Genomic DNA, 26424 nt, shown 5'->3' on the forward strand with positions numbered 1-26424 from the left:
AAAAAGTGTTTTTCATATGTGCTTTCTATTACTGCAAAAAATTGTGGTTGAATGAAGGTCATAATCATGATAATAAAAACTTTAAAAATTAATAAAATTATATAATATTTAAATAATGGCAGATGAAATATAAATTAATTGTAAAATTAATGATTTACAAAATATTTTAAAATTTTAAATATAATAATAAATAATATATAAATAATTTAATATAATGATACATAAAATATAAAATTAATCTTTTTTTTTTTGTACATATCTTTTAAATAGTTAATAAATAAAAGTACATTTCAATATTTCTTACTTGTAAATCCAAAAACCAAAAATATAGTAGAAAGGATCTTTACTTTCCATTCTCTTTATTTTAGTTCATTCCAATTAAAGTTGGTGTAGAAGAGAGGATTGAGAAATGGGATTAATGGGTTGGAAATGAATTTAATATGCTTCATTCTTTAAAATTAAATACTCAAAATTACCTCTATTTGGGCATTGTAATTGAAGAAAAAGAAAAGATAGAGGAGAATATTCAATCATTTATAATAACAACATCAACATACAATGTGTAGCGCAATGAGCATCATTTTCCTTTCCGCTCCGTAACCGTGTTAAGCCATGCCTTTGCTATAGCTGGTAAAATACTTGTCATGCCAGCAAAAGCTAAACCAAGTTTACAGAAAAATGGGTCTTTATTAAGGATCATTGTGGGGGAGAGAGGCGCTCAAGTATAGCTTCACACCCTCTAATGAGATTGTAAAGCAACTCGGTAGAGAAGAATGGCTGTTGCAGAACCCTGGGCATGTAGGATGCGCAAACACGTCCACCTGCTCGTTTCTTGTGCTTCTTCACAATCTTCATCAACCCTGTTTTGTTTCACAGCTTGAAAAAATGGTTGCAAATGCAAAGATTCGAATGTAAATCATGATTAAAAAATAGGGTGTATTACCTGCAAAGTTAATGACGCTGTAATGGAGTAGCATCACCATCTCTGAATGAAAAGCCAAAATTTCCTTGAGCAATTCCAATATTTCTTCATGGCCATTTATGTTTTCAGCCTTGCTTTCAAGCTCCTGAAACACCAAAACGTATAACAATTTCTTTGAACCAAAATGAAGGGGAAAAAAAACTAAAGTTTATGATTTTAATTCCGTTTCAAGGGAAAATCAGATATGAAAAGAAAGAATTAGTATTACCCTGAAGAGGATGATATAATCTTCCTCTTTGTCAATGAAAAAGTCATTGACCTTATCGAGTTCCCTGCCTAATGAGTGTCTGAAGCCCATGTCTTGTCTCAGTTTCAGTTTCTTCTTTAATGCCTTGTAACACAAAAACTTGCGTTCCCATTGAGGTAAGCTTCTTGCGATCTCAGCTCTGTGTCTTTTTCCGTGTTTCATCTCTTCTTCTCTCCCTGTTAATATTCCAATGGTTGGTGAAGAAGAGGGTTAATTTGTACATATATTTATATCTTTTAGGAGACCATATCGGTGAAGTTTGGAACCATGAAGATAATACCGAGGTAGATTATGGGATATTCCCTTGATGCCAGTGGAAGAATTCGAGTATTTTTACAAAGCTGCCTTGTCAAGATTTTCTTAGCAGTAGCACTCATATTCATATATATAATATTCGATCTAAAGTATATATCTTCCTCTAAAGTATCGCAAAACCACGAAATACTGGTTAGATAGATACAAAGAAAAGCGATTGCTTTTATATAAATATAAGAATATACTGCATTATCCTTTAGGATATACGAAGGGTAAATCAGTTGACTGCTTCCAAAATCTTGGCAAAGAGATTGTAGCGATAAATACAAAATCTCCGACGAGGGAGGGTTGTCTTTTATGTTTCATGCATTGATGAGTGAAAATGTTGGCAACTTGGCATCAGTATAAGCTTTTCATTCCACGTTTCTTCAATGTTTTCTTTGTTTCCCTCGTCAGAAAAATTTCCCTACACATTACTAATTTTGCATTTACTGCAAAAAGTCTTCCGTACCATGATAAACTAATTAAGAAAGCTGAAAAACCACAAAGATACTGTGGGAATGTGGATTTTTTAAATATATATATATGCTTTGGTAGAAAAGAAATCAATAGAGATGAATATTTTTTATGTTAATGATTTTCTTTTAGATAAAAACCGAAAACGATTACAATATTATTTCGGTGTTAACATGTGTAAACCGATCATCCAACCGTAAATGCTCCGCGATCACCTTCAAGGGTTCCTAGAACACTACCGGATCATAAGGGGAAGCTTTTATCATTCCAGCCAACGTATGTGCAGCTATATTAACTTCTCTTGGAATTTGCTTTATGACCACCCTCCACTGTCACCTACAAAGCTCTTGGATTCTCAAGATTAGATACATGTACAATTGCCCACAGGACCTATTTAAAATGGCTTCCGTAACTTAAGCGCAATCTGTTTCGACAATAATATTAACCTAATTAGCATCCCACGCCATAAGGAGTTCATCGTAAATTGCCCAAAGTTCAACTTGCACTACACTACATCTACCAATGTTTCTCCCAACTCCTCCACGCCAAGTACCAAGTTCATCTCTTGCCATAGTAGCTATCGGTGCAAACCCCGAGATAGGGTCCCTCACTCCATCCATGTTTAACTTTACGAATCCCGAAGGTGGAGGTGTCCATACTTGATCTCGTCTCTTCCTCGCAATGCTACCTGCCAAAATTTCGGGTCTATGTTTGATGAAACTCGCCCAACATCATGCTAATTAAAGAATGTGAGAACTATTAAAAGCTTCCCCTTGAAACACCCACAAATTTCTTTGTTTCCACAAAATCCAATAGATAATTTCGAATAAAGATTGTCATTCAACTTCCGTAAAAACTAAACTAAACTTATTCCTTAAATTCATCGAAATCCACTCCATAAATGGAATAGAAAAAAATTGCACCAAAACCCTCGAAGGGATTACCTGCTTCCATACTTCTCGTGCATTAACACAATCTCAAAGAACATGAATAATGGATTCTTCAACACTTTCACAAAGGGCACAATAAGGATCCCTAACCAAAACTTTTCTGCATCGTTCGACATTGGTCAACAGGCTCTTCTTAAGCACCAACCATAGAAAATGTCTTACTATTTGAGGAGGACCAGAAAAAGACCAAGCCAACTTCCATTTGTTATCTTCTAGATTTAAAGAATTTTGTATAAGAAAGTTATAAGTAGATTTAACAGTGACGGATCAGTTAAGAGACCAGTTCATCCTGTCCAACTAAAGGGCTTGGAAGCAGAGCGCCTGCAATATAAGAAAGGATGTTATTATAAAAAAAATAGCTTAGGTAATTACAATCCCATCTACATTCTGCCAACAAAACCTCCCTTAAGGTAGTATTCACATTAATAGTCACAGTCCAATTCTTTATAAGACTACCATCGCGCCAATTGTCCAAGGAAGATTTTGACGTACAATTGGCCAAATCTTGGACAAGGATCTCCAAATAAAAGAAAACGACCCCCTCGAGATATCTTCAGGACATACCTCTATAACTTTGTATTTGGCTTTAAGAATCTTAATTCACAGTGCTTGCTTATTTGTGAGAAGATTAAACCCCAACTTAAGCAAAAAAAAAAGTCATTTTGCTCCTTAAGACTTCGGATTCCAAGTCCACCATTAATGAGAGGTTGACAACAATCTGACCATTTAACCAAAGACATATTTTGCCTTCTTGTATCTTTAACCCAAATAAATCTCCAAGCAGTTCTTTCAATTTTAGCAAAGACACTGATAGGGATTTTAACATTTTGCATAAAATAATTGGGTATCGATAAGAGAACCAACCGCGCACGAGTAACTCTTCTTGCCATGGAAAGCATTTTAGCATTCCAACTATCTAACTTCCTCCTGATTGTATCCACTATAAACTTGAAAGTGCTCGTTGTCACCCTTGGATGAAACAATGGCATGCCCAAGAAAGATCTCAAATCATTCGTCTCAGCAAAACCGAGAATACTACAAATTTCAACTACTTCATAAGGCTGAATATTTTTAGAGAAAAATACAGTTGTCTTATTAGCATTCATTTTGTGCCTCGAGGCAGCCCCGAACACATCTAGTACTTTCTGTTGATAAGTTAAATTAAAAAAGGGGTTGAAAAGTCAAAAATGGTGGGAGGTGCAATTGGCACCGAAAGAAAAAAAATAGTTGGCAAGTTGTTTAAAGTTGAAAGGGATAATTGCAATTTTGGTCCCTAATTTTTTAGGCCATTTGCAAGTTAGTCCCTGAACTTCAACTATAAATAGGCCTAACCATTTCTCATTTCAACCATCCCAACCAATCTTTCTCTCTTAGTTTTCTCTCTTCTCCCATTTGAGAATTCTTAAGGAATTCTATTTGTTTGTAATATTTTGGAGATAGTAAAGTTATCATCTGGTGTTAGTGCCCGAGGACGTAGGTATAATTTACCGAACCTCGTTAAATCTCTTGTGTTCTTTCTTGTCCTATTTTTCTTTCAATATTTGAGGGTATAATAGTAGTATTTAATTGTGCTATTAAATTACTATAGAAGGGATATTCTGTCTAAGGAAAGACTTGGTATTTAAGAGATCCATGTGATCCACCTCTCTTCCCTGGGAATTGAACTTTGTGTGATTTTTTAGTACAATAATTTACACGCTTCCGACCCTATTGGAACAACAAGTGGTATCAAGAGCCGAAGGTTAATCGTAGTATGCTCTGTGGTTGCAGTTTAAACTGATCTTTCACATCAGAAAAGATTTCCTTAAGTATATTGAAAGATTATGGAGAAAACGGTCGGTGTAGGAGCTTCAACATCGTCCATGTGGACAAGACCGACAATTGTAAATGCAAGATTGGCCGTGGAGATCTTTGATGGCACGGGCCATTTTGGTATGTGGCAAAGTGAGGTTCTAGATGCCCTTTTTCAGCAGGGTCTAGACATTGCCATTGATGAAGAGAAACCAGATGATGTACAGGAGAAAGATTAGAAGGCGATCAATCGGTTGGCATGTGGCACAATTCGATCATGCCTTTCTCGAGAGCAGAGGTATGCTTTTTCAAAGGAGACTTCTGCAAATAAGTTATGGGTGGCACTTGAAGAAAAATTTTTGAAGAAAAACAGTCAAAATAAGCTCCACTTGAAGAAAAGACTGTTTCGCTTCACTTACGTCCCAAGTACCACAATGAATGATCACATCACCAAATTTAATCAGTTAGTCACTGATTTGCTGAATATGGATGAGACATTCAAAGATGAAGATTTGGCTTTGATGCTGTTGGGGTCACTTCCTGAAGAGTTTGAGTTCCTAGAAACTACTCTACTTCATGGCAGGAGTGATATATCTCTGAGCGAAGTCTGTGCGGCCTTATACAGTTATGAACAGAGAAAGAAGGACAAACAGAAAAACTCAATCAGAGATACAGAAGCTTTAGTAGTCCGAGGTCGTTCATACACTCGGAAGAAAACTCAAAAGGGGAGATCAAAGTCAAAGTCCAGACTCGGGAAAGATGAATGTGCTTTTTGTCATGAGAAAGGCCACTGGAAGAAAAATTGTCCAAAGCTGAAGAATAAGGGAAAAGCTGCTGTAGATGCTTATGTTGCTAAGCATGATACTAGTGACTCTGAACTATCACTGGTTGCATCATCATCATCGTTACATTCAGATGAGTGGATATTGGATTCGGGTTGTACCTATCATATGTCCCCTAACCGGGAGTGGTTCTCTGATTTAGTAGAACTAAATGGAGGAGTTGTTTATATGGGCAATGACAATGCCTGTAAAACTGTTGGGATAGGTTCAATCCAATTAAAGAATCAAGATGGATCAACCAGAGTTCTGACTGATGTTCGGTACGTGCCCAGTTTGAAGAAAAATCTCATCTCATTGGGAGCCTTGGAATCCAATGGTTCAGTTGTTACTATGAGAGATGGGATTTTGAAAGTGACATCTGGCGCACTTGTGATATTGAAGGGCATCAGGAAAAATAACTTGTATTACTACCAAGGTAGTACAGTTATTGGAGCAGTCGCTGCAGCTTCCGGTAACAAAGACTTGGACTCAATGCAGTTGTGGCATATGAAGTTAGGACATGCCAGCGAAAAATCCTTGCAAATTCTGGCAAAGCAAGGATTGTTGAAAGGTGCAAAGGCTTGCAAATTAAAATGTTGTGAGCACTGTGTTCTGGGAAAGCAAAAGAGAGTGAAATTCGGCACTGCTATCCATAATACAAAAGGTATTTTGGAATATATTCACTCAGATGTGTGGGGGCCTTCCAAAACACCTTCGTTGGGAGGAAAACACTACTTTGTTACTTTTGTTGATGACTTTTCCAGAAGAGTTTGGGTGTATACCATGAAAACTAAAGATGAAGTGCTTGGAGTTTTTCTTAAATGGAAAACTATGATCGAAAACCAGACTGGCAAGAAAATCAAGCGGCTTAGGACGGACAATGGAGGGGAATATAAAAGTGATCCGTTCTTCGATGTGTGCCAAGAGTATGGTATTGTTCGACACTTCACAGTTAGGGATACACCACAGCAGAATGGATTGGCAGAGCGTATGAATCGAACATTGCTGGAGAAAGTTCGATGTATGTTGTCCAATGCTGGGTTGGGCAAGCAATTTTGGGCTGAGGCTGTGACATACGCTGGCCATCTTGTTAATCGTTTGCCATCATCTGCATTAGAAAGAAAAACTCCTATGGAGGTATGGTCTGGAAAATCGGCTACAGATTATGATTCCTTACATGTGTTTGGAACCACTACATATTACCATGTGAAGGAGTCAAAGTTAGATCTGAGGGCAAAGAAAGCTCTCTTTATGGGAATCACTTCTGGAGTGAAGGGATTTCGTCTTTGGTGCTTAAGCACAAAGAAAATGATCTGTAGCAGAGATGTTACCTTTGATGAATCTGCCACATTGAAAAATGTAGCAGATAAAGATATTCAGACGAGCAATACTCCACAGCAGGTGGAGTGTACTCCAAAACAGGTGGAGTTTGAGCAGATGGGGATTTGCCCAGTTAATAAGTCTAATTCTCCAGCCACAATGGAGGAATTAGAGGTTGAGGAGGTTCTGACCCAAGAACCACTAAGTACACCAGAACCAGTTGCAGTTGCAAGGCCACGGAGAGAAATTCGTAAACCTGCTTGATTTACTGATATGGTGACCTACGCCCTTCCCGTTGTTGATGATATTCCTATCACTTATCAAGAAGCAATGCAAAGCTTAGAAAGTGATAAATGGAAAAGCGCCATGGATGAAGAAATGCAGTCTCTCCGGAAGAACAATACTTGGGAGTTGGCGCAATTACCGAAAGGTAAAAGGGCAATCGGATGCAAGTGGGTATTCGCAAAGAAAGATGGATCTCCTAGCAAGAAGGATATTCGCTACAAGGCAAGATTGGTAGCTAAAGGCTACGCTCAGAAGGAGGGAATTGACTACAATGATGTATTTTCCCCTGTTGTGAAGCATTCCTCCATTAGAATTTTGTTGGCCTTGGTAGCACAGTTGAATTTGGAGCTAGCTCAACTTGATGTTAAGACGGCTTTCTTGCATGGTGAGTTAGAAGAGGAGATCTATATGACTCAGCCAGAAGGATACACAGATGCTGGTGGTAGAAATTGGGTTTGTAAGCTTAACAAATCGCTATATGGATTGAAGCAATCCCCGAGGCAGTGGTACAAGCGATTTGATAGCTTTATGAGAAGGCAGAAGTACACAAGAAGCAAATATGACAATTGTGTGTATTTGCAGAAGCTGCATGACGGATCTTTCATTTATCTACTCTTGTATGTTGATGATATGTTAATCGCTTCGAAGAGCCAAAATGAGATAGATAAGCTGAAGGCTCAGTTGAATCAAGAGTTCGAGATGAAAGATCTAGGTGAGGCCAAGAAGATTCTCGGCATGGAGATAAGTAGAGATAGACAGAGAGGCAAGCTTTGTTTGAATCAGAAGCAATATCTGAAAAAGGTATTACAATGTTTTGGTGTAAATGAAAACACAAAACATGTAAGTACCCCACTTGCTTCTCATTTGAAACTTAGTGCTCAATTATCTCCGAAAACTGAAGAAGAAAGAGAATATATGGCGAAAGTCCCATATGCTAATGCAGTTAGGAGTTTGATGTATGCGATGGTGTGTACGAGGCCTGACATTTCACAAGCTGTTGGAGTTGTGAGCAGGTATATGCATGATCCTGGAAAAGGACATTGGCAAGCTGTGAAATGGATTCTACGGTATCTTCGAAAAACCGTAGATGTTGGTTTAATTTTTGAACAGGATGAAGCACTTGGTCAGTTTGTAGTTGGATATGTTGATTCTGACTTTGCTGGTGATTTAGATAAACGTCGTTCAACTACGGGGTATCTGTTTACTCTTGCGAAAGCCCCAGTGAGTTGGAAGTCTACCTTACAGTCTACAGTAGCTGTGTCTACTACAGAGGCAGAATATATGGCAGTTACAGAAGCTGTTAAGGAGGCTATTTGGCTTAATGGATTATTGAAAGACTTGGGAGTTGTTCAAAGTCACATTAGTCTATATTGTGACAGTCAAAGCGCTATTCATTTAGCGAAAAATCAAGTCTATCATTCAAGAACCAAGCATATCGACGTAAGATATCACTTTGTGCGGGAAGTCTTTGAAAAAGGAAAAATTCTACTTGAGAAGATTCCGACAACAGATAATCCCGCAGATATGATGACCAAGGTGGTAACAACAATCAAGTTTAATCATTGTTTGAACTTGATTAACATCCTGAGAATTTGAGCACCTTTAGGTGTATGGCGCTCGAGAGCGCATTTGGAGGCACTACAAAAGATAGCTTTATCGAATTTGGGGAGTTGAAGGAAGTGTGTGAAGATGTGATTATCCTAATCAAATCTTCAAGGTGGAGATTGTTGATAAGTTAAATTAAAAAAGGGGTTGAAAAGTCAAAAATGGTGGGAGGTGCAATTGGCACCGAAAAAAAAAAATAGTTGGCAAGTTGTTTAAAGTTGAAAGGGATAATTACAATTTTGGTCCCTAATTTTTTAGGCCATTTGCAAGTTAGTCCCTGAACTTCAACTATAAATAGGCCTAACCATTTCTCATTTCAACCATCCCAACCAATCTTTCTCTCTTAGTTTTCTCTCTTCTCCCATTTGAGAATTCTTAAGGAATTCTATTTGTTTGTAATATTTTGGAGATAGTAAAGTTATCATCTGGTGTTAGTGCCCGAGGACGTAGGTATAATTTACCGAACCTCGTTAAATCTCTTGTGTTCTTTCTTGTCCTATTTTTCTTTCAATATTTGAGGGTATAATAGTAGTATTTAATTGTGCTATTAAATTACTATAGAAGGGATATTCTGTCTAAGGAAAGACTTGGTATTTAAGAGATCCATGTGATCCACCTCTCTTCCCTGGGAATTGAACTTTGTGTGATTTTTTAGTACAATAATTTACACGCTTCCGACCCTATTGGAACAACACTTTCCTCACCATTCGTGCCTAATCGACATCTGGTTCCGCAAACAAGAATAGATCATCAGCAAAAAATAGGTGCATCTCTTTGCAATCTAGATAGGCCTCCAAGTATTGTCCTAAACTTCTTTATGAATAAACTGACCCAATCTCTCCATGCAAAGAACAAACAGATAAGGGGAAAGAGGGCACCCTCGACAAATTCCTCTCATCGGACTAAACCCCTCTGAAAGACTCCCATTCCAAACAATCTACATAGACACAGAAGTAATGCAATCCATTATGATCCTATACAGCAAATAAAGGATACCTGCATCAAACAGTGTCTTCAATAAAATCCCACATGAGTCTATCATAAGCCTTCTCCAGATCTACATTGATGGCCATCCATCTCTTCCCCCCTTCTTGGTTATCATCAAATGAACAATCTCTTGGGAAATAATTATGTTATCTATTATGTGCCTCCCTGCTACGAAGCTGACTTGGTTTTGAGCAATGAGCTTGGGAAACACAGGCTTAAAATGAGTAACAATAATCTTTGAAATAATCTTATACAAGACCTTACAAAGGCTGATAGGATGAAACTAGGACAAGGATTTTGGACTTTGTACTTTAGAGATAAATACTAACAAGGTTCTGTTAATAGAACAATTAATAGGATAACCAGAAAAAATTTCTCGAATCTAAGAACACACATCCTGGCCGACAATCTCCCACTAGCTTTAGTAGAATAAAGCATGGAGTCCATCCGGACCCAGAGCCTTCAACGGCCCAATACTAAAAAGAGCACTTCAAATCTCATCTACAGTCACATTCCTAGCCATAGCCTCTAACCCAATCGAATCAATCCTAGGAAATAAACCATGTAAGGGAAACAAAACATGCCTTTGGTCATTCAGGGAGTAAAGGGTCTTAGAAAACAAAATTGCTTCCCGTTGGAGAACCCCATCATCAAAACACCACTCTCTATCAACCTTTAATGCAAAGATTTTATTAAATTTCCTCCACCTCAATATCTTGGTATGGAAATATTTAGTATTATGATCTCCTTGTTGAATCCACTCTACTCCTGATTTTTGCCTCCATAAAGATTATTCTTCATCAAGAGTCTTTTCATATTCAACTCGCAACTCCAACTTTAATTCCAAAAGAAATCTTGAATACTTCCTATCAAGTGCAGCTTGGACTTTTCGAATTCGATGAGTAAAAACTTGTTTTCGTCTACCAATATGCCTATGTACTACTTTATTCCATTTCCGAAGCTCCAAAGAAAGATAACCTAGACTAGCAGAGATATCCTAACCGTGTTTCCAATTATCATGTACAAATTGCTCAAGTTGCACCTGAGAAGCCAAAAATCGGAAAGGCCTAATCGATCGATTCATTATAAGGGATCCCTTGGATAATAAAAGCAGATTGTGATATGATTTCAAATGAGGGAGATGAGAAACCAAAACATCTTAAAAGAGTCAAAACCATTAAAATTGCAATAGTCGTATCCAATCTTTCAAACTTGACCCCATTCTTTAAGTAAATTGCGGACCCTTGAATCCAAGGTCTTTGAGACTGCTAACTTGGACAAAATCCTAGAAAAATTTACAACCCAAAGACATCGGTCGCCCCTCTCTTTTCTCATCCGGGGATAAGGTAGCATTAAAATCATTGACCAATAACCAATGACCATTGACAGATCGAGTAATTCTATTTAACTAGTTCCACAAGTCCCTATGCTTCCGCTTATCCGGACTACCATATACGAAAGTGACAAACAACCTCTAAGTACCCACTTGCTTCCTAGTGTAACAGCGAATAAATTGAGAATTATTATTAAGCACCTGGATCTGAATACCATTCCTCCAACATACCCAAACTCCCCCGAAAAATCCTCGAGCTTGAACTCTATGAGAAAAATCAAACCCAAGATTGGCGATAATTTTATCCGCCTTAGGTCCACTAACTCGAGTTTCAAGGAACGTTGCTGATCTCAACCTCATGTTCAACAAAGTACTCTTTAACCACCCTAATAAATTTAGGACTTACACAACCTTGATAGTTCCAAACAAACAAATTTGGCATTAATATAAAAGAAGAAGAAGAAAGAAATATACCCCACCTCAAACAATGGCTATATCCTCTTCAGCTGCCAACATGCTTTCATCCCCTAAATCAATAGCCGAGAGAGAAATCGCCTTTCCAATTCCATCAGCGATACAACTCATTGCTTTCGAAATAGGCAATTGCACAGACCCATTATTCTTAAATTTAACACTTTTACCTTTTAAAATATTTAAAAGCTTTTCAATACGCTTGGGCCCCCTACACCTGAACCAACTTCCTAGAATCAAGACCTAAAGGCATCGCCAAATGGTCACTAACCATCGTCACATCCACCGGTAAGTTAGGATTTTGATTTTCGACAAAAGCCACCACCGAGTGATTATCCACGTTAAGCATGGTTTTTATGACTTTTTCCACCAAGGAACTAGACCCCTCAATCGTCGTCAGTTCAATTTTTCGAAAAGATTTATCTTGCATCGAAGTTTCCTTATATGCAAGTTGGGCATTAGCCCCCAAATTTACCGAAAGAATCAGATCATTCCCAATCTGGCTCAATCCCTTATTAATCTCAAAACTAACAATGAACCCGCTAAACCCCTTAGACCAGCCACCAATGAAACGAACTTTCCTGTTACTAATCTCAGAGGCATTAACCAAGCCATATAGCCCAACCCCCTTCACATCATCATGATCCAAAATTGATTCACCCACCCCTAATGGATTATCATAAATGGCTAAACCTTTTCCCTTAGATTTAGCAATAATCTCAAGCTTTAAAATCCGAACATCCCCTAAATCATTTTCCCTTAATTCTTGCGGAGCATTACATTGGGATCCTTGAAGATTCGCACTTTTCTTGTTTTCCTTACTGGATCCCTTACTCCAATCAGCTCTCCTTAAACCACTGATCAACTATCATCCAAAGACCATACTCCTCAACTCCTTCATGATTAGCCTTAAGCCCACAGGGACGTGTTTTCGAATACGGTACAACATCATCACCTCATTGCTTCTCCTAAAAAGACAAAGTCGTACACGACTTTTTCATATGACCATAATGGCTACACATAAAACACACGTTAGGAAAAGATTCATATTCCACCCTTTAACCCGATCATCCACTTTAATCCTATATACTAATGGTTAATTGAGATCAACCATAACTGCCAAATAGACAAACCTACCCCACAAAGCACTCCTTGTGTTATCATCCAGCTTGATGACTCGACCAATCATTTCCCCAATTGACTTAACACTAGATGGGAACAATTGACTTGTGGAAAAATATTTGGACTAAGGTTGCACCGTGAGATAATGGCTAAATACTATCCATGGACCTTCTGTAAGTGCTCGAACGTAATCCACTTCCTCTTGCAACTTAACCAAATAATAATCACTCTTTAGATCCATGATCGTTATAGGATTCGAAGGCTTCCACAAACTATAGATCTTATTAGATAGCGCATGATAACCAACCTTTCTACCCAGAAGTTTCATGACAATCGTCCTTGACATTTCTTATACAAAATCTGATGAACACGATTAGAAAATCTTATCGACGACATACCATCCTCTGTTCCAACAATCACGTCGCCCTCAAGCAACTGAACATCATCCTCATCCTTGTCTTGCACCGCCTACCCTACCGATCTCTTGGACCCAATCAACATGTCCTTAAAAGAAACACAGACAATCAGTTCACTCTCCTCCCCAACCAGTTGCTCCCAGAGATCCTCCCCGTGATATTCACATTGCATTTCCATATCATTCTGTTCCTTCTTCTTTTTTAATCAATGAAGATTTTTACTCAATAACAGTAAAAATTTTAAAAAAAATTTAATGCTTTAATACATAAAAACAATGGATAAATTTTATAGTTAATCAAGCTTTCTTTTGAATTACTTAATCATCAAAAGCCATAATTTAATTACCGGCATTTTAAAATAATGAAATGTTTCTAATTAGCATAATAATAAATTTTATCAATTGACTCGAAAATTATAAAATTATGTAAAAATCATAAAAACAAATTAATAGGCATACAATAATAGAGGAATACAATATATTTCCAGCTTCTAAAAGAACCATTGATACTAATAGAGGTATAATTATCTCTTAAAATTTTCAGTTCTTAAATAAACTATTGAAATTAATAGGCAGACGATAATGTAATATAATTTTTTCTCAAAATTAAAAATTGTTCAAAAAATAAAAGTATAGAGACTAGTTTTAACAAATGGAAAATATAGAAAAATTACGTAGGGAGGTAGACAAAAGGAGAAGCAGAAGAGAATGAAAAAAAAAAGAAAAAAAAAGTTAAATTGCTTAAAACGAAAAATATGAAAATCAATTATTTTTGAAATGATGATTTAATGTGTCACGTTATAATTACTTTTGAAGGTTATAATTGTGCCTCTTGATATTAAATATCAATTGGTTTGGTAGGTGATACATATAAACAGTGAAATTAAAACCAGTTGTGACGATCAATATTTTTAACATCTTCTTCTTTCATTGCGAGTGTTAAATTTCATATTTAAAGTATCAATTGATATGATTTGAAAGTAAAAAATGCATTCAGCCAGACCCAATTGTTTTTCATAAATTATTATTCAAGTGAATCTAAAACATAAAATACTGTACTGTTGAATTGATATAATTATTGTAATTTTAATCTGAAATTTATAGATTATTATAAGTTTAGCGTCCATTTATTTATTATACCAGAATTTTTATTATTTTTATTTCTTTCAATTTAATAAACAAACATCTTATTTTTACCCCTAATTTCTTCTTTTCTTACTTGCTCATCTCCCACCATTTTACTAAATAATCAAATTCTATTTTCAACTCTACCAAATTAGTATCACCTTAGCGATTTTCGATAACTCCAATTTCAAATTAAATATCATAAATACTAAAAAGTAAAAACCTATAGATAGAAAGAAGTCCAAAATCCCAATTGGTATCATTTCATAAGCACTTCATGAAGATGCAGATGTCAATAATTCCAGTTGAAACAACGTAACAAGTTATGTACAAAAGCACAATACCAAATTATTTGCGTTATATATATATTCTCAAGTTAGTAAGGTCATGAAAATAACAATAAAGTACAATTATGTCTTCAAACTCATCTTAAGTCACAACTTCAAATAAAAAAATAAAAAAACATTTCACTGGTATCCTATCAATGCGAGGATATCACAATGTCCATCTAACAGTTCCATAAGCTCCAACCCAGAACTGAAAAATATCTGTAATGCAGAATAGGAAGCATGATATTACACAATACCCGCATAGTAAATACATACTACAGCAGAGGATATACCATGCCTTTCAGTAGAGTACAGGACCCTGAATCTACTGCCTCCAAATGGGCTGTGACAGTAGGGTGTTCTCAGCCTAAAACTCGGTTGGAGGTTTTAAACGTACTAATCTCCTGATCCTGTCTTTATCCGTGTTCTCCAGATATCCCTTGAGAATATTTAAGAAAATGGGTGCGGCAAAACGTTAGCAGCAGTATCCATCGAAGAAAATGCAAAAGGATGCTCATTGGCAATCACACAAAAAGTCACTGTTTCCTGGGACAGAGATATTAGATGTGCTTAAGCAGCACAAGAAAGTGAGTTGCCACATGCTACATTAATTCTAGCGTTTTGATAATCATGGCCAGATGAAAGATCATAATTAGTTTTCTTAAGCCTCATTGAAGTGGTGCAAGTCAAATTAAAACAAATAGTACCAACAGCTTTTGATCAAAAGGAAGAATGCCAAAACTATAGTTAGAATACCAACTTGTGACCTCACCTTCCAAATAATTTCATCCAAAGTCAAGCATATCCTTCCGTATTTATCCAGAAAAAGGCGCTCTGTTGGTAGCTTCCCACATACATCCTTTACAGCTGAGGTTATAACAAAGATCACCTCTGCCACTAGAGCAAAACCATTCAGGAAGTAAATCAGTAATAAAATTCAAGTATGTAACCTAATGCACCATGTTAGACGATATATTTGATTCCCTTTCAAATGCACTACAATTATCGGTGTTAACTTTCTTTTCTTTTTAATTCTGGGGAGTGCTAAATTACATTTCAAAAGATAAAAAAGAAGAAGAAGCAATATTTATTTTAATTTACAGACCATAAGAATGGATTGCACTATGAGCAAGCAATGTTAAACATCACAGAGAAGCTTATGTAACTAAGAGCACAGAGATATGTGCAAGTCACGATACAGAAAACCCAGTGCTTTTTAATATCAAATCATTCAGAACAGTTCTTTCAAAGAACCTATGAACCATTCAAGCTCTCTCACCTCAAACAGCATGAAAACTGCATACTTTAGTCAAGTTTCAAGTTTTGTAGCTTTATTAAATCTCACAAACTAAGATTGTACATATAAAGAGGGCAAGATATACTTACATGCAAGTTCATCATACTCATCTTTGCCAACAACATAGACACTGACATCTCCAAGCACCGTGTAAACAATGTAAACAGACCTGATAAAAGAACATTTTTGTTCAGTTATTTAAACTGATATCTCAGGATGGCTTTAATTAAGGTTTAGGAAACAGATCCATCCACAATCAACAAAGACAGGAAACCTGTGGCCCTGATGATTTAACTCATGGAATTAACTTAATTTCATGGTAGAAAAAAATAAAACATGACAGAAGCAAAAAGGTTATGGTACTGCTGTATTTTGAATTAGAAGAACCCACTGCCCAGTTTAAAACGTATCTGAAAGTACAGACTATGTTTCTTTTTACTCTCAAAATGGCTTTTCCACTTATGAAAGTTACCAGGCCACACGAGCAAAGATGGAAGTTTGGGAAAGAAATCCAGTGAATCAGGCCTGTTGAACCATTGTTTATACTTTAGACTATCTGCAACTTAACAAACTTTAGCTACATGTTTAAAACATTTACATAAGAACTAAAAATGAATGCTGTGCTCATTGCGGTCCATGCAAGACTTGAGCAATTAACTATCAATTCTGTGCTAATGGCAGATGCAAGCATTTCACATAGTTCAATCAAGTTTCCAGGTTATAGCAAACATCATTTGAATGCCAGCTGACAGGATGCAAAATCCGTGTGACCTGATTTACGCCAGATTTAGCCCTTCCAATCATTCCAGAATCCATTCCTCAGAATAATTCTAGAATGCATTTAGAGACGGAAAACATACATTATAGCTACAAGATAGATACTGAAATGTAAAATGGATGAAAGATATTCATACTTGTGAGAAGCAACAAGCAGCTCTTCATTTTTAACACCTTTAAGATTATCTGCTCCCAGTTTAACTAGGAAAGATCTCCAATGCAGCCGTTCCTCAGCTGGAACTCCATTAAAGCTGCAATAAAACATAATCCCTGAGGTAATGCCAATTATGTTATCAAAAAGAAATAAAATACCAATCTTTGAAAGTTGGATTGCATATTCCTCAAAAGAACAGATCAATATTGAAAGAAACAATTACAAATAACAATTTATATGAGTTCAAACTACTTCACACTCACAGGACTGAAGCTATAATTAGTAGGATTCTTGAGACTGAAAAATACAAAACCATGGATAAAGTCCTAAGAGCAACCACTTAATGAGGAGATGTCATCAAATGCTTCTTTTTCTGTTAACCTTTCTTCGGACCACCTTTGAAGAAACATAACCAGGTCATGTTCCTTTGGCTACTCTTTCTAAGCACACACCTCTACTACTGACATATGGATGACAAGAAAAGTTGTGATTAGTCTCCAAGACCTTTGAAACTATGGTCCTTTCTTTATGTTGGTTTGACTTTGGACCTCAGTTGGACTTTGGAATAGATAGTATTCTCTTACATTGTTTCCTGAGTTTAATATCAGAGGTTTAATCTAGGCTCAGATTCCCAAATATGTTTCCCGGGAATGAATAGAAGAGGAGAAAAAAAAAAGTAGGGTTTCATTAGCAAATGGTGGAATGATCAACTCAAAAGCAACATCATTTGTCTGAATCTATCTCATTTCATCATCATTCTTTTTCGTTTCTACTAATAACTATAAAGCCGGCTTCATAGATCATGAACAGACACAACAGATCATGTGTTTGCCAAACATCATCCATTTCCAATTTCTACCAAATCAAATCCCATCTAGAAAGTAGAATAAAATTATTCGATTTCCATAAAAAAAAAAGACCCATTAACGATCTACATCTATACAAAGCAGATTCAACTACTTCAACAAACTAGAAGCGATAAAGAGCATAGTTGGAAAAATCAGCAAAAGAAATAAAAGCATAGAATGGGATCGGATGGGATGGGATGGGAGAAAATGGAGGGGCAGACGTACCGTTCAACTAAGATGTTGCCTTCAGAGTTGGCGAATAACACCGCGAGAATCATGGCGATGTATCTCCCTCTATTAGATACTTCCTTTTTCTCTTGAGGCAGGGAGACGGAGATCAGCTAAGTTGCTCCAGCTTTGTTTTGTGTCGTCAATCGCCGTTTTCTTTCCCATTTTCCTTTCTTTATTTTGCGTTTAGTTCGGGTCGGGTCAGATGTCGGGTCGGATGAATTCTGGATTGGCTTAAACGGAAAATTAGTAATTTAGTACCTATTAGTTTCTAATTCTAACCATACATTTGGTTATTTATATTAATGTGCGACAAAAACCATATAAAAGTTGTAATGTATTTTTTATATCAAATAATTTTAAAAATTATAAAAATAAAAATAATATTTAAATATATATTTCTGAAAAAATAACATATAAATTACAAAAAAGTTAAGTATATATAAAGTTATAAGATATATAAAAATTCAAAATTTCTTAAAAGAATTTAAATAATCAAAATAAAATTTTAAATTAATTTAAATTATATTTCGGTCCTTAAATTTTAAAAAATTATTATATGATGACTGATTGTATCACATTTTGACATTATGGTGACTAAATGGTTAACTCCCTATACTTTTTTCTTTTAACTTTCTTTTTCCTCTCTTCTCCCTTCTTCAAAACCAAAACTAATTACAGAACATTATTGATGCTTTGCGAGCTATCATTAATTATGGTAAACCTCAGCGAGATACTGGCATGGCAAACTCTCACTCCCTGTCATACACCAACAAAGTTATACGGTTAAGTGAACTTTGCCACACCGTCATCGGGGTGTGTCTACTATTGAAGGAAGGCTCTTCTCTTTCAAGAGCTTAAAGGTATTAGATGAACCCTACTGGCACTAAATGCTTCTTTCATCAAGTTGAAGGAGGTTTTAGCCACATGAACATAGGCTGTTGAATTGAAAAAAAACCATTCAGTCAAGATCACAACATGGCTATCATCACCAGGCCTAAGAGCAGACATGAAACCCCCTTCAATGATGGGTATAATTATGACATAGGAATAAAGAAAGTATATAAATAAACAAACCGGTATTAAAATAATTGAAAACAAATATATTAAATTTTCTTGTCAACGCATTAAATATAAATTCATAAAGCACCATAACAAACACAACCACATTCACAAGCACTTAAACATATGCAATTTGGAAGATCCGATTTTGATGAGGATCAATTCCTATTGAGAAGCTCTTCTATCATCTGCAATGCTGCCTTTTCTTCCTCGTCTAACCCATTATCAGTAACCTCCTGTCTCACCATTTTGTTGGTGATGGGTTCATCTGAAGCCGGCATTTTATTAGTCTCAGTTACTTCCCCATTTTTCTTCCCTAGCTCAACCGTCATTACCCAGCATGAATCTGATCGGCTCCCTGCTCTCCTTTGCCACACCCCGATGTGAGAATTCTCAGTGTCAAGCCTTAAACAGGTAAGGGAAGGAGGAGATGGGATTTTGCAACATTTGCGAAGCTTTTCACTGAGGATTGAAGAAAGGGCATTGCAAGTCGTGGTATTCTCATCTCCTGTTTGGTTTTTGGGCACTGGGAAGTTTGTTTTGGCGCTACGTCCGCTCATCAAAATGGCTGCCTCGTCATAAGCTCGAGCTGCCTCTTCGGCTGTTTCGAATGTCCCAAGCCAAACCCTTCTTTTCCTATCACAAATTATATTGACATCAGCATCCACTACTATTACATATATATAAGTTACAACTAACTAATTATATGAATAGTTTCAATCATAATTAATCATTACATGCATGCATGGAACTAAAATAGAAATGGATATTAATTCATGTAGTTAGTCAATTTGGAAATGCTGCACCAGGTGTGGAGATATGCAGGAACAAGAAGGATATCATATAAATGTTGATAATTGTAAGAGAATATGAAGAAAACACATGCACACACACACACACACACATATATATATACAAATGGCTGCAGCAAGCTAATTTATTGAGAATACAGCAAAGGGTGGCGGATCTCTGAGACCCAAGTGCCCCACTGTCGTTGCCTGACACCTCTGAATTTCTTTGATTGTACCATATTGTTGTTCAATGTTATGAATTTTTTTTATGCTTGTATGTGTACGAGAGAGAGAGGGAGAGACAGAAGCTGAGGAAGTATGTCTTTAAAATGTGGAAGTAGCTAGTGGGATATTTGTACATAATCTCAACTATGAAGGTGGCTTTACCAAGGGTACAACCAGTTTGGTTACTTTTAATTGTCAAACAGCTTCACAATTTATAAAGATGTATGTTTGCATTTTAATTTGTAGTTTTGCTTTAAATAATTGAGTACTGAACCACGTGGTGATGACAAATGGCAAAAAAATGAAAGGAAAAAAGAAAATGTAAAGTGTGTTAATAAATGAGGGAAAACATAAACATAATGGTGAACAAGTGAAATTTAGTAGATTCATAATCATAGATGGATGAATTTGGCAAAAGATCATTAATCTGTGGTCCATTTTGAAAATGGCATATGCAAACCCTAGGTGCCACCGCCCGTCTACGGGGATCAACCTTCTTTTGGCATAGGTAGCTACGTTAACATGCATACCACTTTTAAATAATAATATATAATACAATACAATTGGCTGTGAAAATATCTTAAAAAGAATGATGTAAATGCGCATCAACAAGTATCACTTTCACTAATTTAAAGTTGGTCTCGTGATTTTTAACAAACTTGCACTTCAAATGTTAGGCCACTTTATTATTTATAGTGTTTACAAATAAATATTTCATCTTCATAATCAATTTTTTACCATAATAATGATTACAACACATGTGATGTAATCAAACAGTAGCTTGTAAATATAAATGATATTTACTACTTCCTATTAGAGTTTAATAAATAAATAAGGTATTATTAAACTTTTTTATTATACTTTAATAGAATGTTTTGTGTTTTTCAGGTTTCAGCAGTACATGATGGGGGGACCAAAATAGAAACTCAATTTGGAGAGTAGCAATTGTCATCCTACATCATCTTCCCATAAATCTTCATTCAAGTGATTTTTAATGTCACAATATATCAATTTTCAAACACAAGATTTACAATAATTGTAACAACTATTTTTAAATAAAAATATTAATTTTCTAATCAATATTCAAGAAATTTGAGATTATAAATACAATTAATCTTGATTTTTTTCAATGATTTGTATTGATCAACCTCTAAAAATTATTACCCAATCAAGATCTCATACAAAATCAATATCCCAAAATCATTTAACAAATCAAAAAACTAAATCTTGCATAAAAGATCTTAATCACAAGAAAAATCGCAATCCTAATTTTCTAGGGGTTAACCGCAACCCTAATTTTCTAGAGATTAATCAATAATGCTTGAAAAAGAAAAGAAGAGTTGTTATCATATAAGGGAGACCTACTTGAAAGTACCGAAAAATTGATTACATATCTTGTAAAAATTCTAGTGAGTATGTGAGAGAGAATAAAGAAAAATTTGAGAAAAGTGATGAGTGTTGAAGGAAAATAAAAGAATTAAGAAATTTGGGGTTTTAGTAGTGGAGAAAAATTCATTTAACTTTTTATAAAATAATTTGTTTTATAAAATAATTCATTTTCAAATATTTTGGTGGGTATTTTTCAAATTATTTGTGAAGTCAATTTTTTTGTGGGATCATTTTCAAATTTTTTGTAGGGATCAATTCATCAATTATATAATTTATTTTGCAATTAATTTTTTTACTTTTCCTTTGTGGGGTCAATTGACCTCGCAATCCTATATGTGGCTCTGCCCATGGTTGGGTTGATGAAGTATAAGGTTGGGTAAGAACAAGAGCTAGCAAAACAAAGGTAAAACTATGAGGTGCCAGAGTTGGTGCTCCAGGTGCTATCTGATGCTAAAAAATGGGATACAAATTTGAGCTATTTGGTACCTATTCCAAGCGTTTCATCCAACCTATTCAATATATGCATCAAACTAGATTCAATTGGTCCAAAACATACCTAAACCACACTCAACAAGTTTAAGCATTCATGTTCAACCATTTATCAAGATATTATTCACTTAAACATCAATCAAACCTTAACATTTTCATGCCATTAGGGCATAACAACCAATCATTCAAACATTAAGTTATACCAATACCAAATCAACTTGAGACATGCCATTTCAATTCTATTTTGACCATTTTCATATACCATACTTAAAATATTTTAAGCAAAAAAAGTCATTCTAACTATGCATCAACCTTACCAAATCATGCCTTTCAACACCATGCATCAAAACAACTTTCAAATATGTACCAAGTTACTTATATACATGCCACAATACTTGTCTCGAAATGATTAAAAAGCTACCAAAAATGTGGAGTGTGAGTTTCTATGTCAATCTGGCTTAACGCGATCCATAAGATGATGATCTACAAGGAAAAGGGAAAAATGGGGTAAAGATATACAAGCTTAGTAAGTTCATAGGCATTAAACAAAAGCTTATCTTAGCTTGCAACTAAACAAAACAAGCTACTTAGCTTGGAAAAGTTTGCCTGAACATGGAAAATCACATAACAGCAAGATGAGTTTAACATATAACCATATCATATCGTAATCAAAACATATAACATTTCAATTCACTTAAATCAACATTTCAATGCCTTTCTTATAATCATTTCAACATCTAGCCATTTGAATCCCAAGCTCATACCATTCTATTGCAATTTTTCACTTTTCCTTAACCATTTAGCTCGATGAACGCTAGTGAACTAATTCAGATACACAAGTAACTACACCACACCAAATTGCTCGTCCGAGTAGTAACTACACCACACCAAGGCACCGAAGTGCCAGGCTTGTAGGCAATCATACGTATAATCATATTATAATACGTCCCTCTACCACACTAGGGTCTCCGTAGAGACATACAATATTCAATGATCCGTAACAAATGTCGGATCCCTATATAATCTGTAATGATCTCCATACAATCACTTATCCTGTACAATCACATATCTCGTACAAGCGTGCATAAACCTTATTGACATATGAATTGTATCCTAATCTTTACTAAGTTCACCCGGGCATCTTTAACACATATAACCATTTCTTTACAATTTAGTTCATATCTCACCTTTTGTACCAATTCACAAACAATTAAAATTACAACTAAACATACACATCTTCATAATTAAAATACCTAAAAATTTAAACACAATCATAACATATGAACTTACCTGGCAAAACAACAATCAATTGTATCTTTAAGGATTATTCCACAATTTTGTCTTTTCCCCGATTATCCTCAATTTGGTTCAAATCATGATCTATACAATTACTAAATTCAATTTATCAATACATAAAATTTTTATAAAATCCCATAATATGCATGAACTAGTTTAATTTTATTTTCTAAATACCCCTAATATTTTACATTTTATTCAATTTAGTCCCTAAAATTGAAATAACAATATCTTTCAAATTTGAGCTTCGATTTCAAAAATTATCTTAATAACATCCTTCTAGGACCCTCTATTATCTATTATTACAGAAATTTCACATCAATTATACAATTTATTCACTTTAGTCCTTTTGAATAAAACTATCAATTAAAACTTTACAATCTAGTCCTTTTTCACATCTAAGCTTAAAGTATAGAAAATTAACACCAATTTCTTCAAGGATTCAACAATGAAAACTTTCAAAAACTCTAATAGTTTTGCAAACTAGTACATAGGCTAGCTAAATCAAGCTTTCATGACCTCAAAAATATAAAAATTAGAAGAAAATGACTTGAATAGCTTACCAATTTGAAGACCGAAAGTTTAAACTTTCAAAAGGTTTTCCTTTTCTTTCCTTAGCAAGTTGTAGCCATGGAAGATGAAAAGATGATAAATTCTCTTTCTTTCTAGTATTTTAACCATTTATACTTTAATTAAAACCTTAATTACCTAATTAAATTAACTTAAATCATAATTATATTAATTAATCCTTCATCAACAATTATAAGTGGATTCTATCATCATTTTCCACCATCTATTAATAATAATTGGTTTAATTACCATTTTTGTCCTTTAGCTAATTAAAAATTTATAGCGATAAACTTTTACAATTTAGTTATTGTACCTTGATTAACTATCAATTCGACAAATTTTCTAGACCAAAATTTAATATATTTCTATACTAACCTTGTAAATATTAATATTTAATATATACAAACTCGATTTATAGAAATAGGGTTCTAAAACTACTATTTTCGGTACCACTAAAAATCGAGTTGTTACAAATATGATAGTTGCAAGCTAAATCCAACATTCATAAATAAGAATGGCTAGTTACTGATGTAACAAGTGAGAAATCTAACTTTCATCATCACCCTCAGCTACATTTGATTATGCTACAGCTTTCCCTTTATCAGATTTACCCTTATTTTTCAACTTTGGGCAATCTTTCTTCTAGTGTCCTTTTTCTCGATAGAAAGCACACTCATCTTTGCTTGGTTTCCCCTACGACTTGGATCTCCCCTTGTGAACTTTACTTCAAGTGTGTGAATAACCCCAAACTACCAAATCTTCTACATCTGCGGTTGAATTTCTCTGCGTTTCCTTCTTTCTCGGTTCATAATTGTGTAAAGCAGCACACACTTCACTAAGAGATACATCAACCTTCCCATGAAGTAAAGTAGTTTCAAAGAACTCAAACTCCTCAAGAAATGAAACCAAAAACATCAAATCTAAATCTTCATCTTTGAATATCTCATCCATATTCATCAGATTAGTGATTAATTGATTAAAACTGGTGACGTGATCATTCATAATGGTACTTGGAACATAAGTGAAGCGAAACAACCTTTTCTTCATGTGAAGCTTATTCTCACTGTTTTTCTTCAAAAAATTTCTTTTAGTGCTACCCACAATCTATTTGCAGAAGTCTTCTTTGAGAAAGCATAACTTTGTTCTCGAGAAAGGTACGATCAAATTGTACCACATGCCAAACGATTGGTAGTCTTCCAATATTTCTCCTCTATATCATCTGGTTTCTTCTAATCAATGGCAATGTCTAGACGTTGCTAAAAGAGAGTATCTAGAACCTCACTTTGCCACATATCGAATAACATGTGCCATCGAAGATCTCTACTGTCAATATTGTATTTGCCACTGCTAGTCTCGACCACATGGACGATGTTGGAGCTCTTGGATTGTTTATCATTTTAGCCATAATATTTCAATATGCCCAAGGAAATACTTTTTGATATGGAAGATCAGTTTAAACCGTAACCACAGAGCATACTTCAAATATCCATCGCCTCTAATACCACTTGTTGTGCGAATAGGGTAAAATAGAGTAAATTATTGTACTAGAAACTACACTATGTTCAATTCCTAAGAAAGATTGGAGAGGTCATAAACAGTCTCGCTTAAAACCCCACCTCTTAGAGAGAATCACCCTCCAATATAATTTAATAGCACAATATGTCACTACAAATGTACCCTACAAAATATTGAAAAAGAAACTGTTAATCCAAGCTTTATTTGATAAAAGATTTTGATGTAAGTTAAAATTGACAAAATTATTTTTAAATTTGAAGTCTAAGAGATAAAATTTTGAATACTTGCATTAAACTCTTAGAAAATTTTGAAACAATTTTAAAATCAAGTCAAAATGATTGCAAACAAGTCAAAATCATTTTAACTTATCAAAATGATTTTCAAACAAGTCAAAATTACTCTAGGCCAAAAATTATCGATACCATTTTGGCCTAGTATCGATAATTTTTAAACTATCGATACCCTTAGAAAAATTGAGACCAAACTTGCATTATATTTTCAGAAATCCTAAAAATTATCGATACCATTTTTGAGGTATCGATATTTTTTTAAAATAATCAATACCTTCCTTAAAAATGATACCAAAATAGTATTTTGTTTCTTACAGACCCTACATAGTATCGATTCGGTATCAATACCTTTTTTTCCAAAAGTACTGATAAAATATTTCTAGTATCGATTAATAAATCCCAATGGTCACTGAATTAGCATTTATTACAAAAAATATCAATACCCTTTTATTTGGTATCGATACTCGTAGTTGCAGGTGAAATAAATACTCTAATTTTACATCCCCAACGACCATATTCATTACATCAACAACCTCAACTGTTGGAAATCAATTAGAGGGTATAAATACCATCTTCCAAATACCTACAACAACAAGAAAGCACTTTCAAGTAAAAATCTTCAATCAAACAACCTTTGAGCTTACTATTTCCATATTTCTTTTTCATACACTTATGAGCTTTAGTCCAATTCTTTTGCTCAAGTGTATTTCATTGTATTTGAGCTTAATTTGCAAACATTTTGATCTTGTAAGGATTGTTTCTTTGTTTGCTTATTTGTATTTTCTTGAGAGGGTTTGTGTATTAAGATTTGGGGTAGAAATCTTAAGAGAGTTGTAAGGTTAAACTTTGTCCTCAAAGGTTATCAAATTAGTGAATTTGGGAAATTTCTTAGTGGTGGAAAGCTAAGGTAGTGGAGTAGGCAATTGGGATCGAATCACT

At 34.9% G+C, this 26424-nt stretch overlaps 3 protein-coding genes and 1 long non-coding RNA gene across 8 annotated transcripts; all 4 read right to left on the minus strand.

Moving 5' to 3' along the window:
- Positions 1-513: 513 nt before the first annotated feature.
- On the minus strand, positions 514-1578 carry LOC107916042 (SPX domain-containing protein 1). Its single transcript, XM_016845212.2, has 3 exons — positions 1191-1578; positions 944-1067; positions 514-860 (listed from the first exon to the last, which is right to left on the minus strand). The coding sequence occupies exons 1-3, from the start codon at positions 1389-1391 to the stop codon at positions 697-699; spliced, it is 489 nt and encodes a 162-aa protein (XP_016700701.1). The 5' UTR covers positions 1392-1578; the 3' UTR covers positions 514-696.
- A 282-nt stretch (positions 1579-1860) lies between these two features.
- On the minus strand, positions 1861-12455 carry LOC121222377 (uncharacterized). Its single transcript, XR_005919622.1, has 3 exons — positions 11572-12455; positions 2945-3271; positions 1861-2688 (listed from the first exon to the last, which is right to left on the minus strand). It is a non-coding gene; the product is annotated as an uncharacterized lncRNA (long non-coding RNA).
- A 2110-nt stretch (positions 12456-14565) lies between these two features.
- LOC107914163 (TSET complex member tstD) lies at positions 14566-18019 on the minus strand. 3 transcript variants are annotated; one of them, XR_001688715.2, is made up of 6 exons: positions 17856-18019; positions 16766-16879; positions 15941-16020; positions 15327-15451; positions 14848-14993; positions 14566-14773 (listed from the first exon to the last, which is right to left on the minus strand). XR_001688715.2 is itself a non-coding variant. In XM_016842959.2 (5 exons), exons 1-5 carry the CDS (start codon positions 17906-17908, stop codon positions 14922-14924), a joined length of 444 nt encoding a protein of 147 aa, XP_016698448.1. In that variant the 5' UTR covers positions 17909-18019; the 3' UTR covers positions 14566-14921. The 3 variants fall into 3 exon arrangements, 2 of the variants coding, with proteins under 2 accessions (XP_016698448.1, XP_016698447.1); XM_016842959.2 differs by having other exon boundaries at positions 14566-14993; XM_016842958.2 differs by having other exon boundaries at positions 14566-15100.
- A 921-nt stretch (positions 18020-18940) lies between these two features.
- On the minus strand, positions 18941-20114 carry LOC107915868 (ethylene-responsive transcription factor WIN1). Of its 3 annotated transcripts, none has more exons than XM_016845065.2 (2): positions 19871-20114; positions 18941-19556 (listed from the first exon to the last, which is right to left on the minus strand). In XM_016845065.2, the coding sequence occupies exons 1-2, from the start codon at positions 19948-19950 to the stop codon at positions 19079-19081; spliced, it is 558 nt and encodes a 185-aa protein (XP_016700554.2). In that variant the 5' UTR covers positions 19951-20114; the 3' UTR covers positions 18941-19078. The 3 variants fall into 3 exon arrangements, with proteins under 3 accessions (XP_016700554.2, XP_040958985.1, XP_016700555.2); XM_041103051.1 differs by having other exon boundaries at positions 19825-20021; XM_016845066.2 differs by lacking the exon at positions 19871-20114 and adding an exon at positions 19658-19794.
- Positions 20115-26424: the final 6310 nt, after the last annotated feature.

Source organism: Gossypium hirsutum, chromosome D10 (genome assembly GCF_007990345.1).
Source record: "Gossypium hirsutum isolate 1008001.06 chromosome D10, Gossypium_hirsutum_v2.1, whole genome shotgun sequence".
Classification (NCBI taxonomy): domain Eukaryota; kingdom Viridiplantae; phylum Streptophyta; class Magnoliopsida; order Malvales; family Malvaceae; genus Gossypium; species Gossypium hirsutum.

What these genes read in the sequence shown, in the direction of transcription:
- LOC107916042 (XM_016845212.2), bottom strand. Translation starts at nt 1,391, where the DNA reads ATGAAACACGGAAAAAGACACAGAGCTGAGATCGCAAGAAGCTTACCT. An exon ending in ATTATATCATCCTCTTCAGG is followed by an intron (nt 1,068 to 1,190) that starts GTAATACTAATT and finishes TTGGTGTTTCAG; the next exon opens with GAGCTTGAAAGCAAGGCTGA. An exon ending in CAGCGTCATTAACTTTGCAG is followed by an intron (nt 861 to 943) that starts GTAATACACCCT and finishes GAAACAAAACAG; the next exon opens with GGTTGATGAAGATTGTGAAG.
- LOC107914163 (XM_016842958.2), bottom strand. Translation starts at nt 17,908, where the DNA reads ATGATTCTCGCGGTGTTATTCGCCAACTCTGAAGGCAACATCTTAGTT. An exon ending in CTGCTTGTTGCTTCTCACAA is followed by an intron (nt 16,021 to 16,765) that starts GTATGAATATCT and finishes TTCTTTTATCAG; the next exon opens with GTCTGTTTACATTGTTTACA. An exon ending in TGAGTATGATGAACTTGCAT is followed by an intron (nt 15,452 to 15,940) that starts GTAAGTATATCT and finishes GTTTTGCTCTAG; the next exon opens with TGGCAGAGGTGATCTTTGTT.
- LOC107915868 (XM_016845065.2), bottom strand. Translation starts at nt 19,950, where the DNA reads ATGGTACAATCAAAGAAATTCAGAGGTGTCAGGCAACGACAGTGGGGC. An exon ending in GAGATCCGCCACCCTTTGCT is followed by an intron (nt 19,557 to 19,870) that starts GTATTCTCAATA and finishes AATTTGTGATAG; the next exon opens with GAAAAGAAGGGTTTGGCTTG.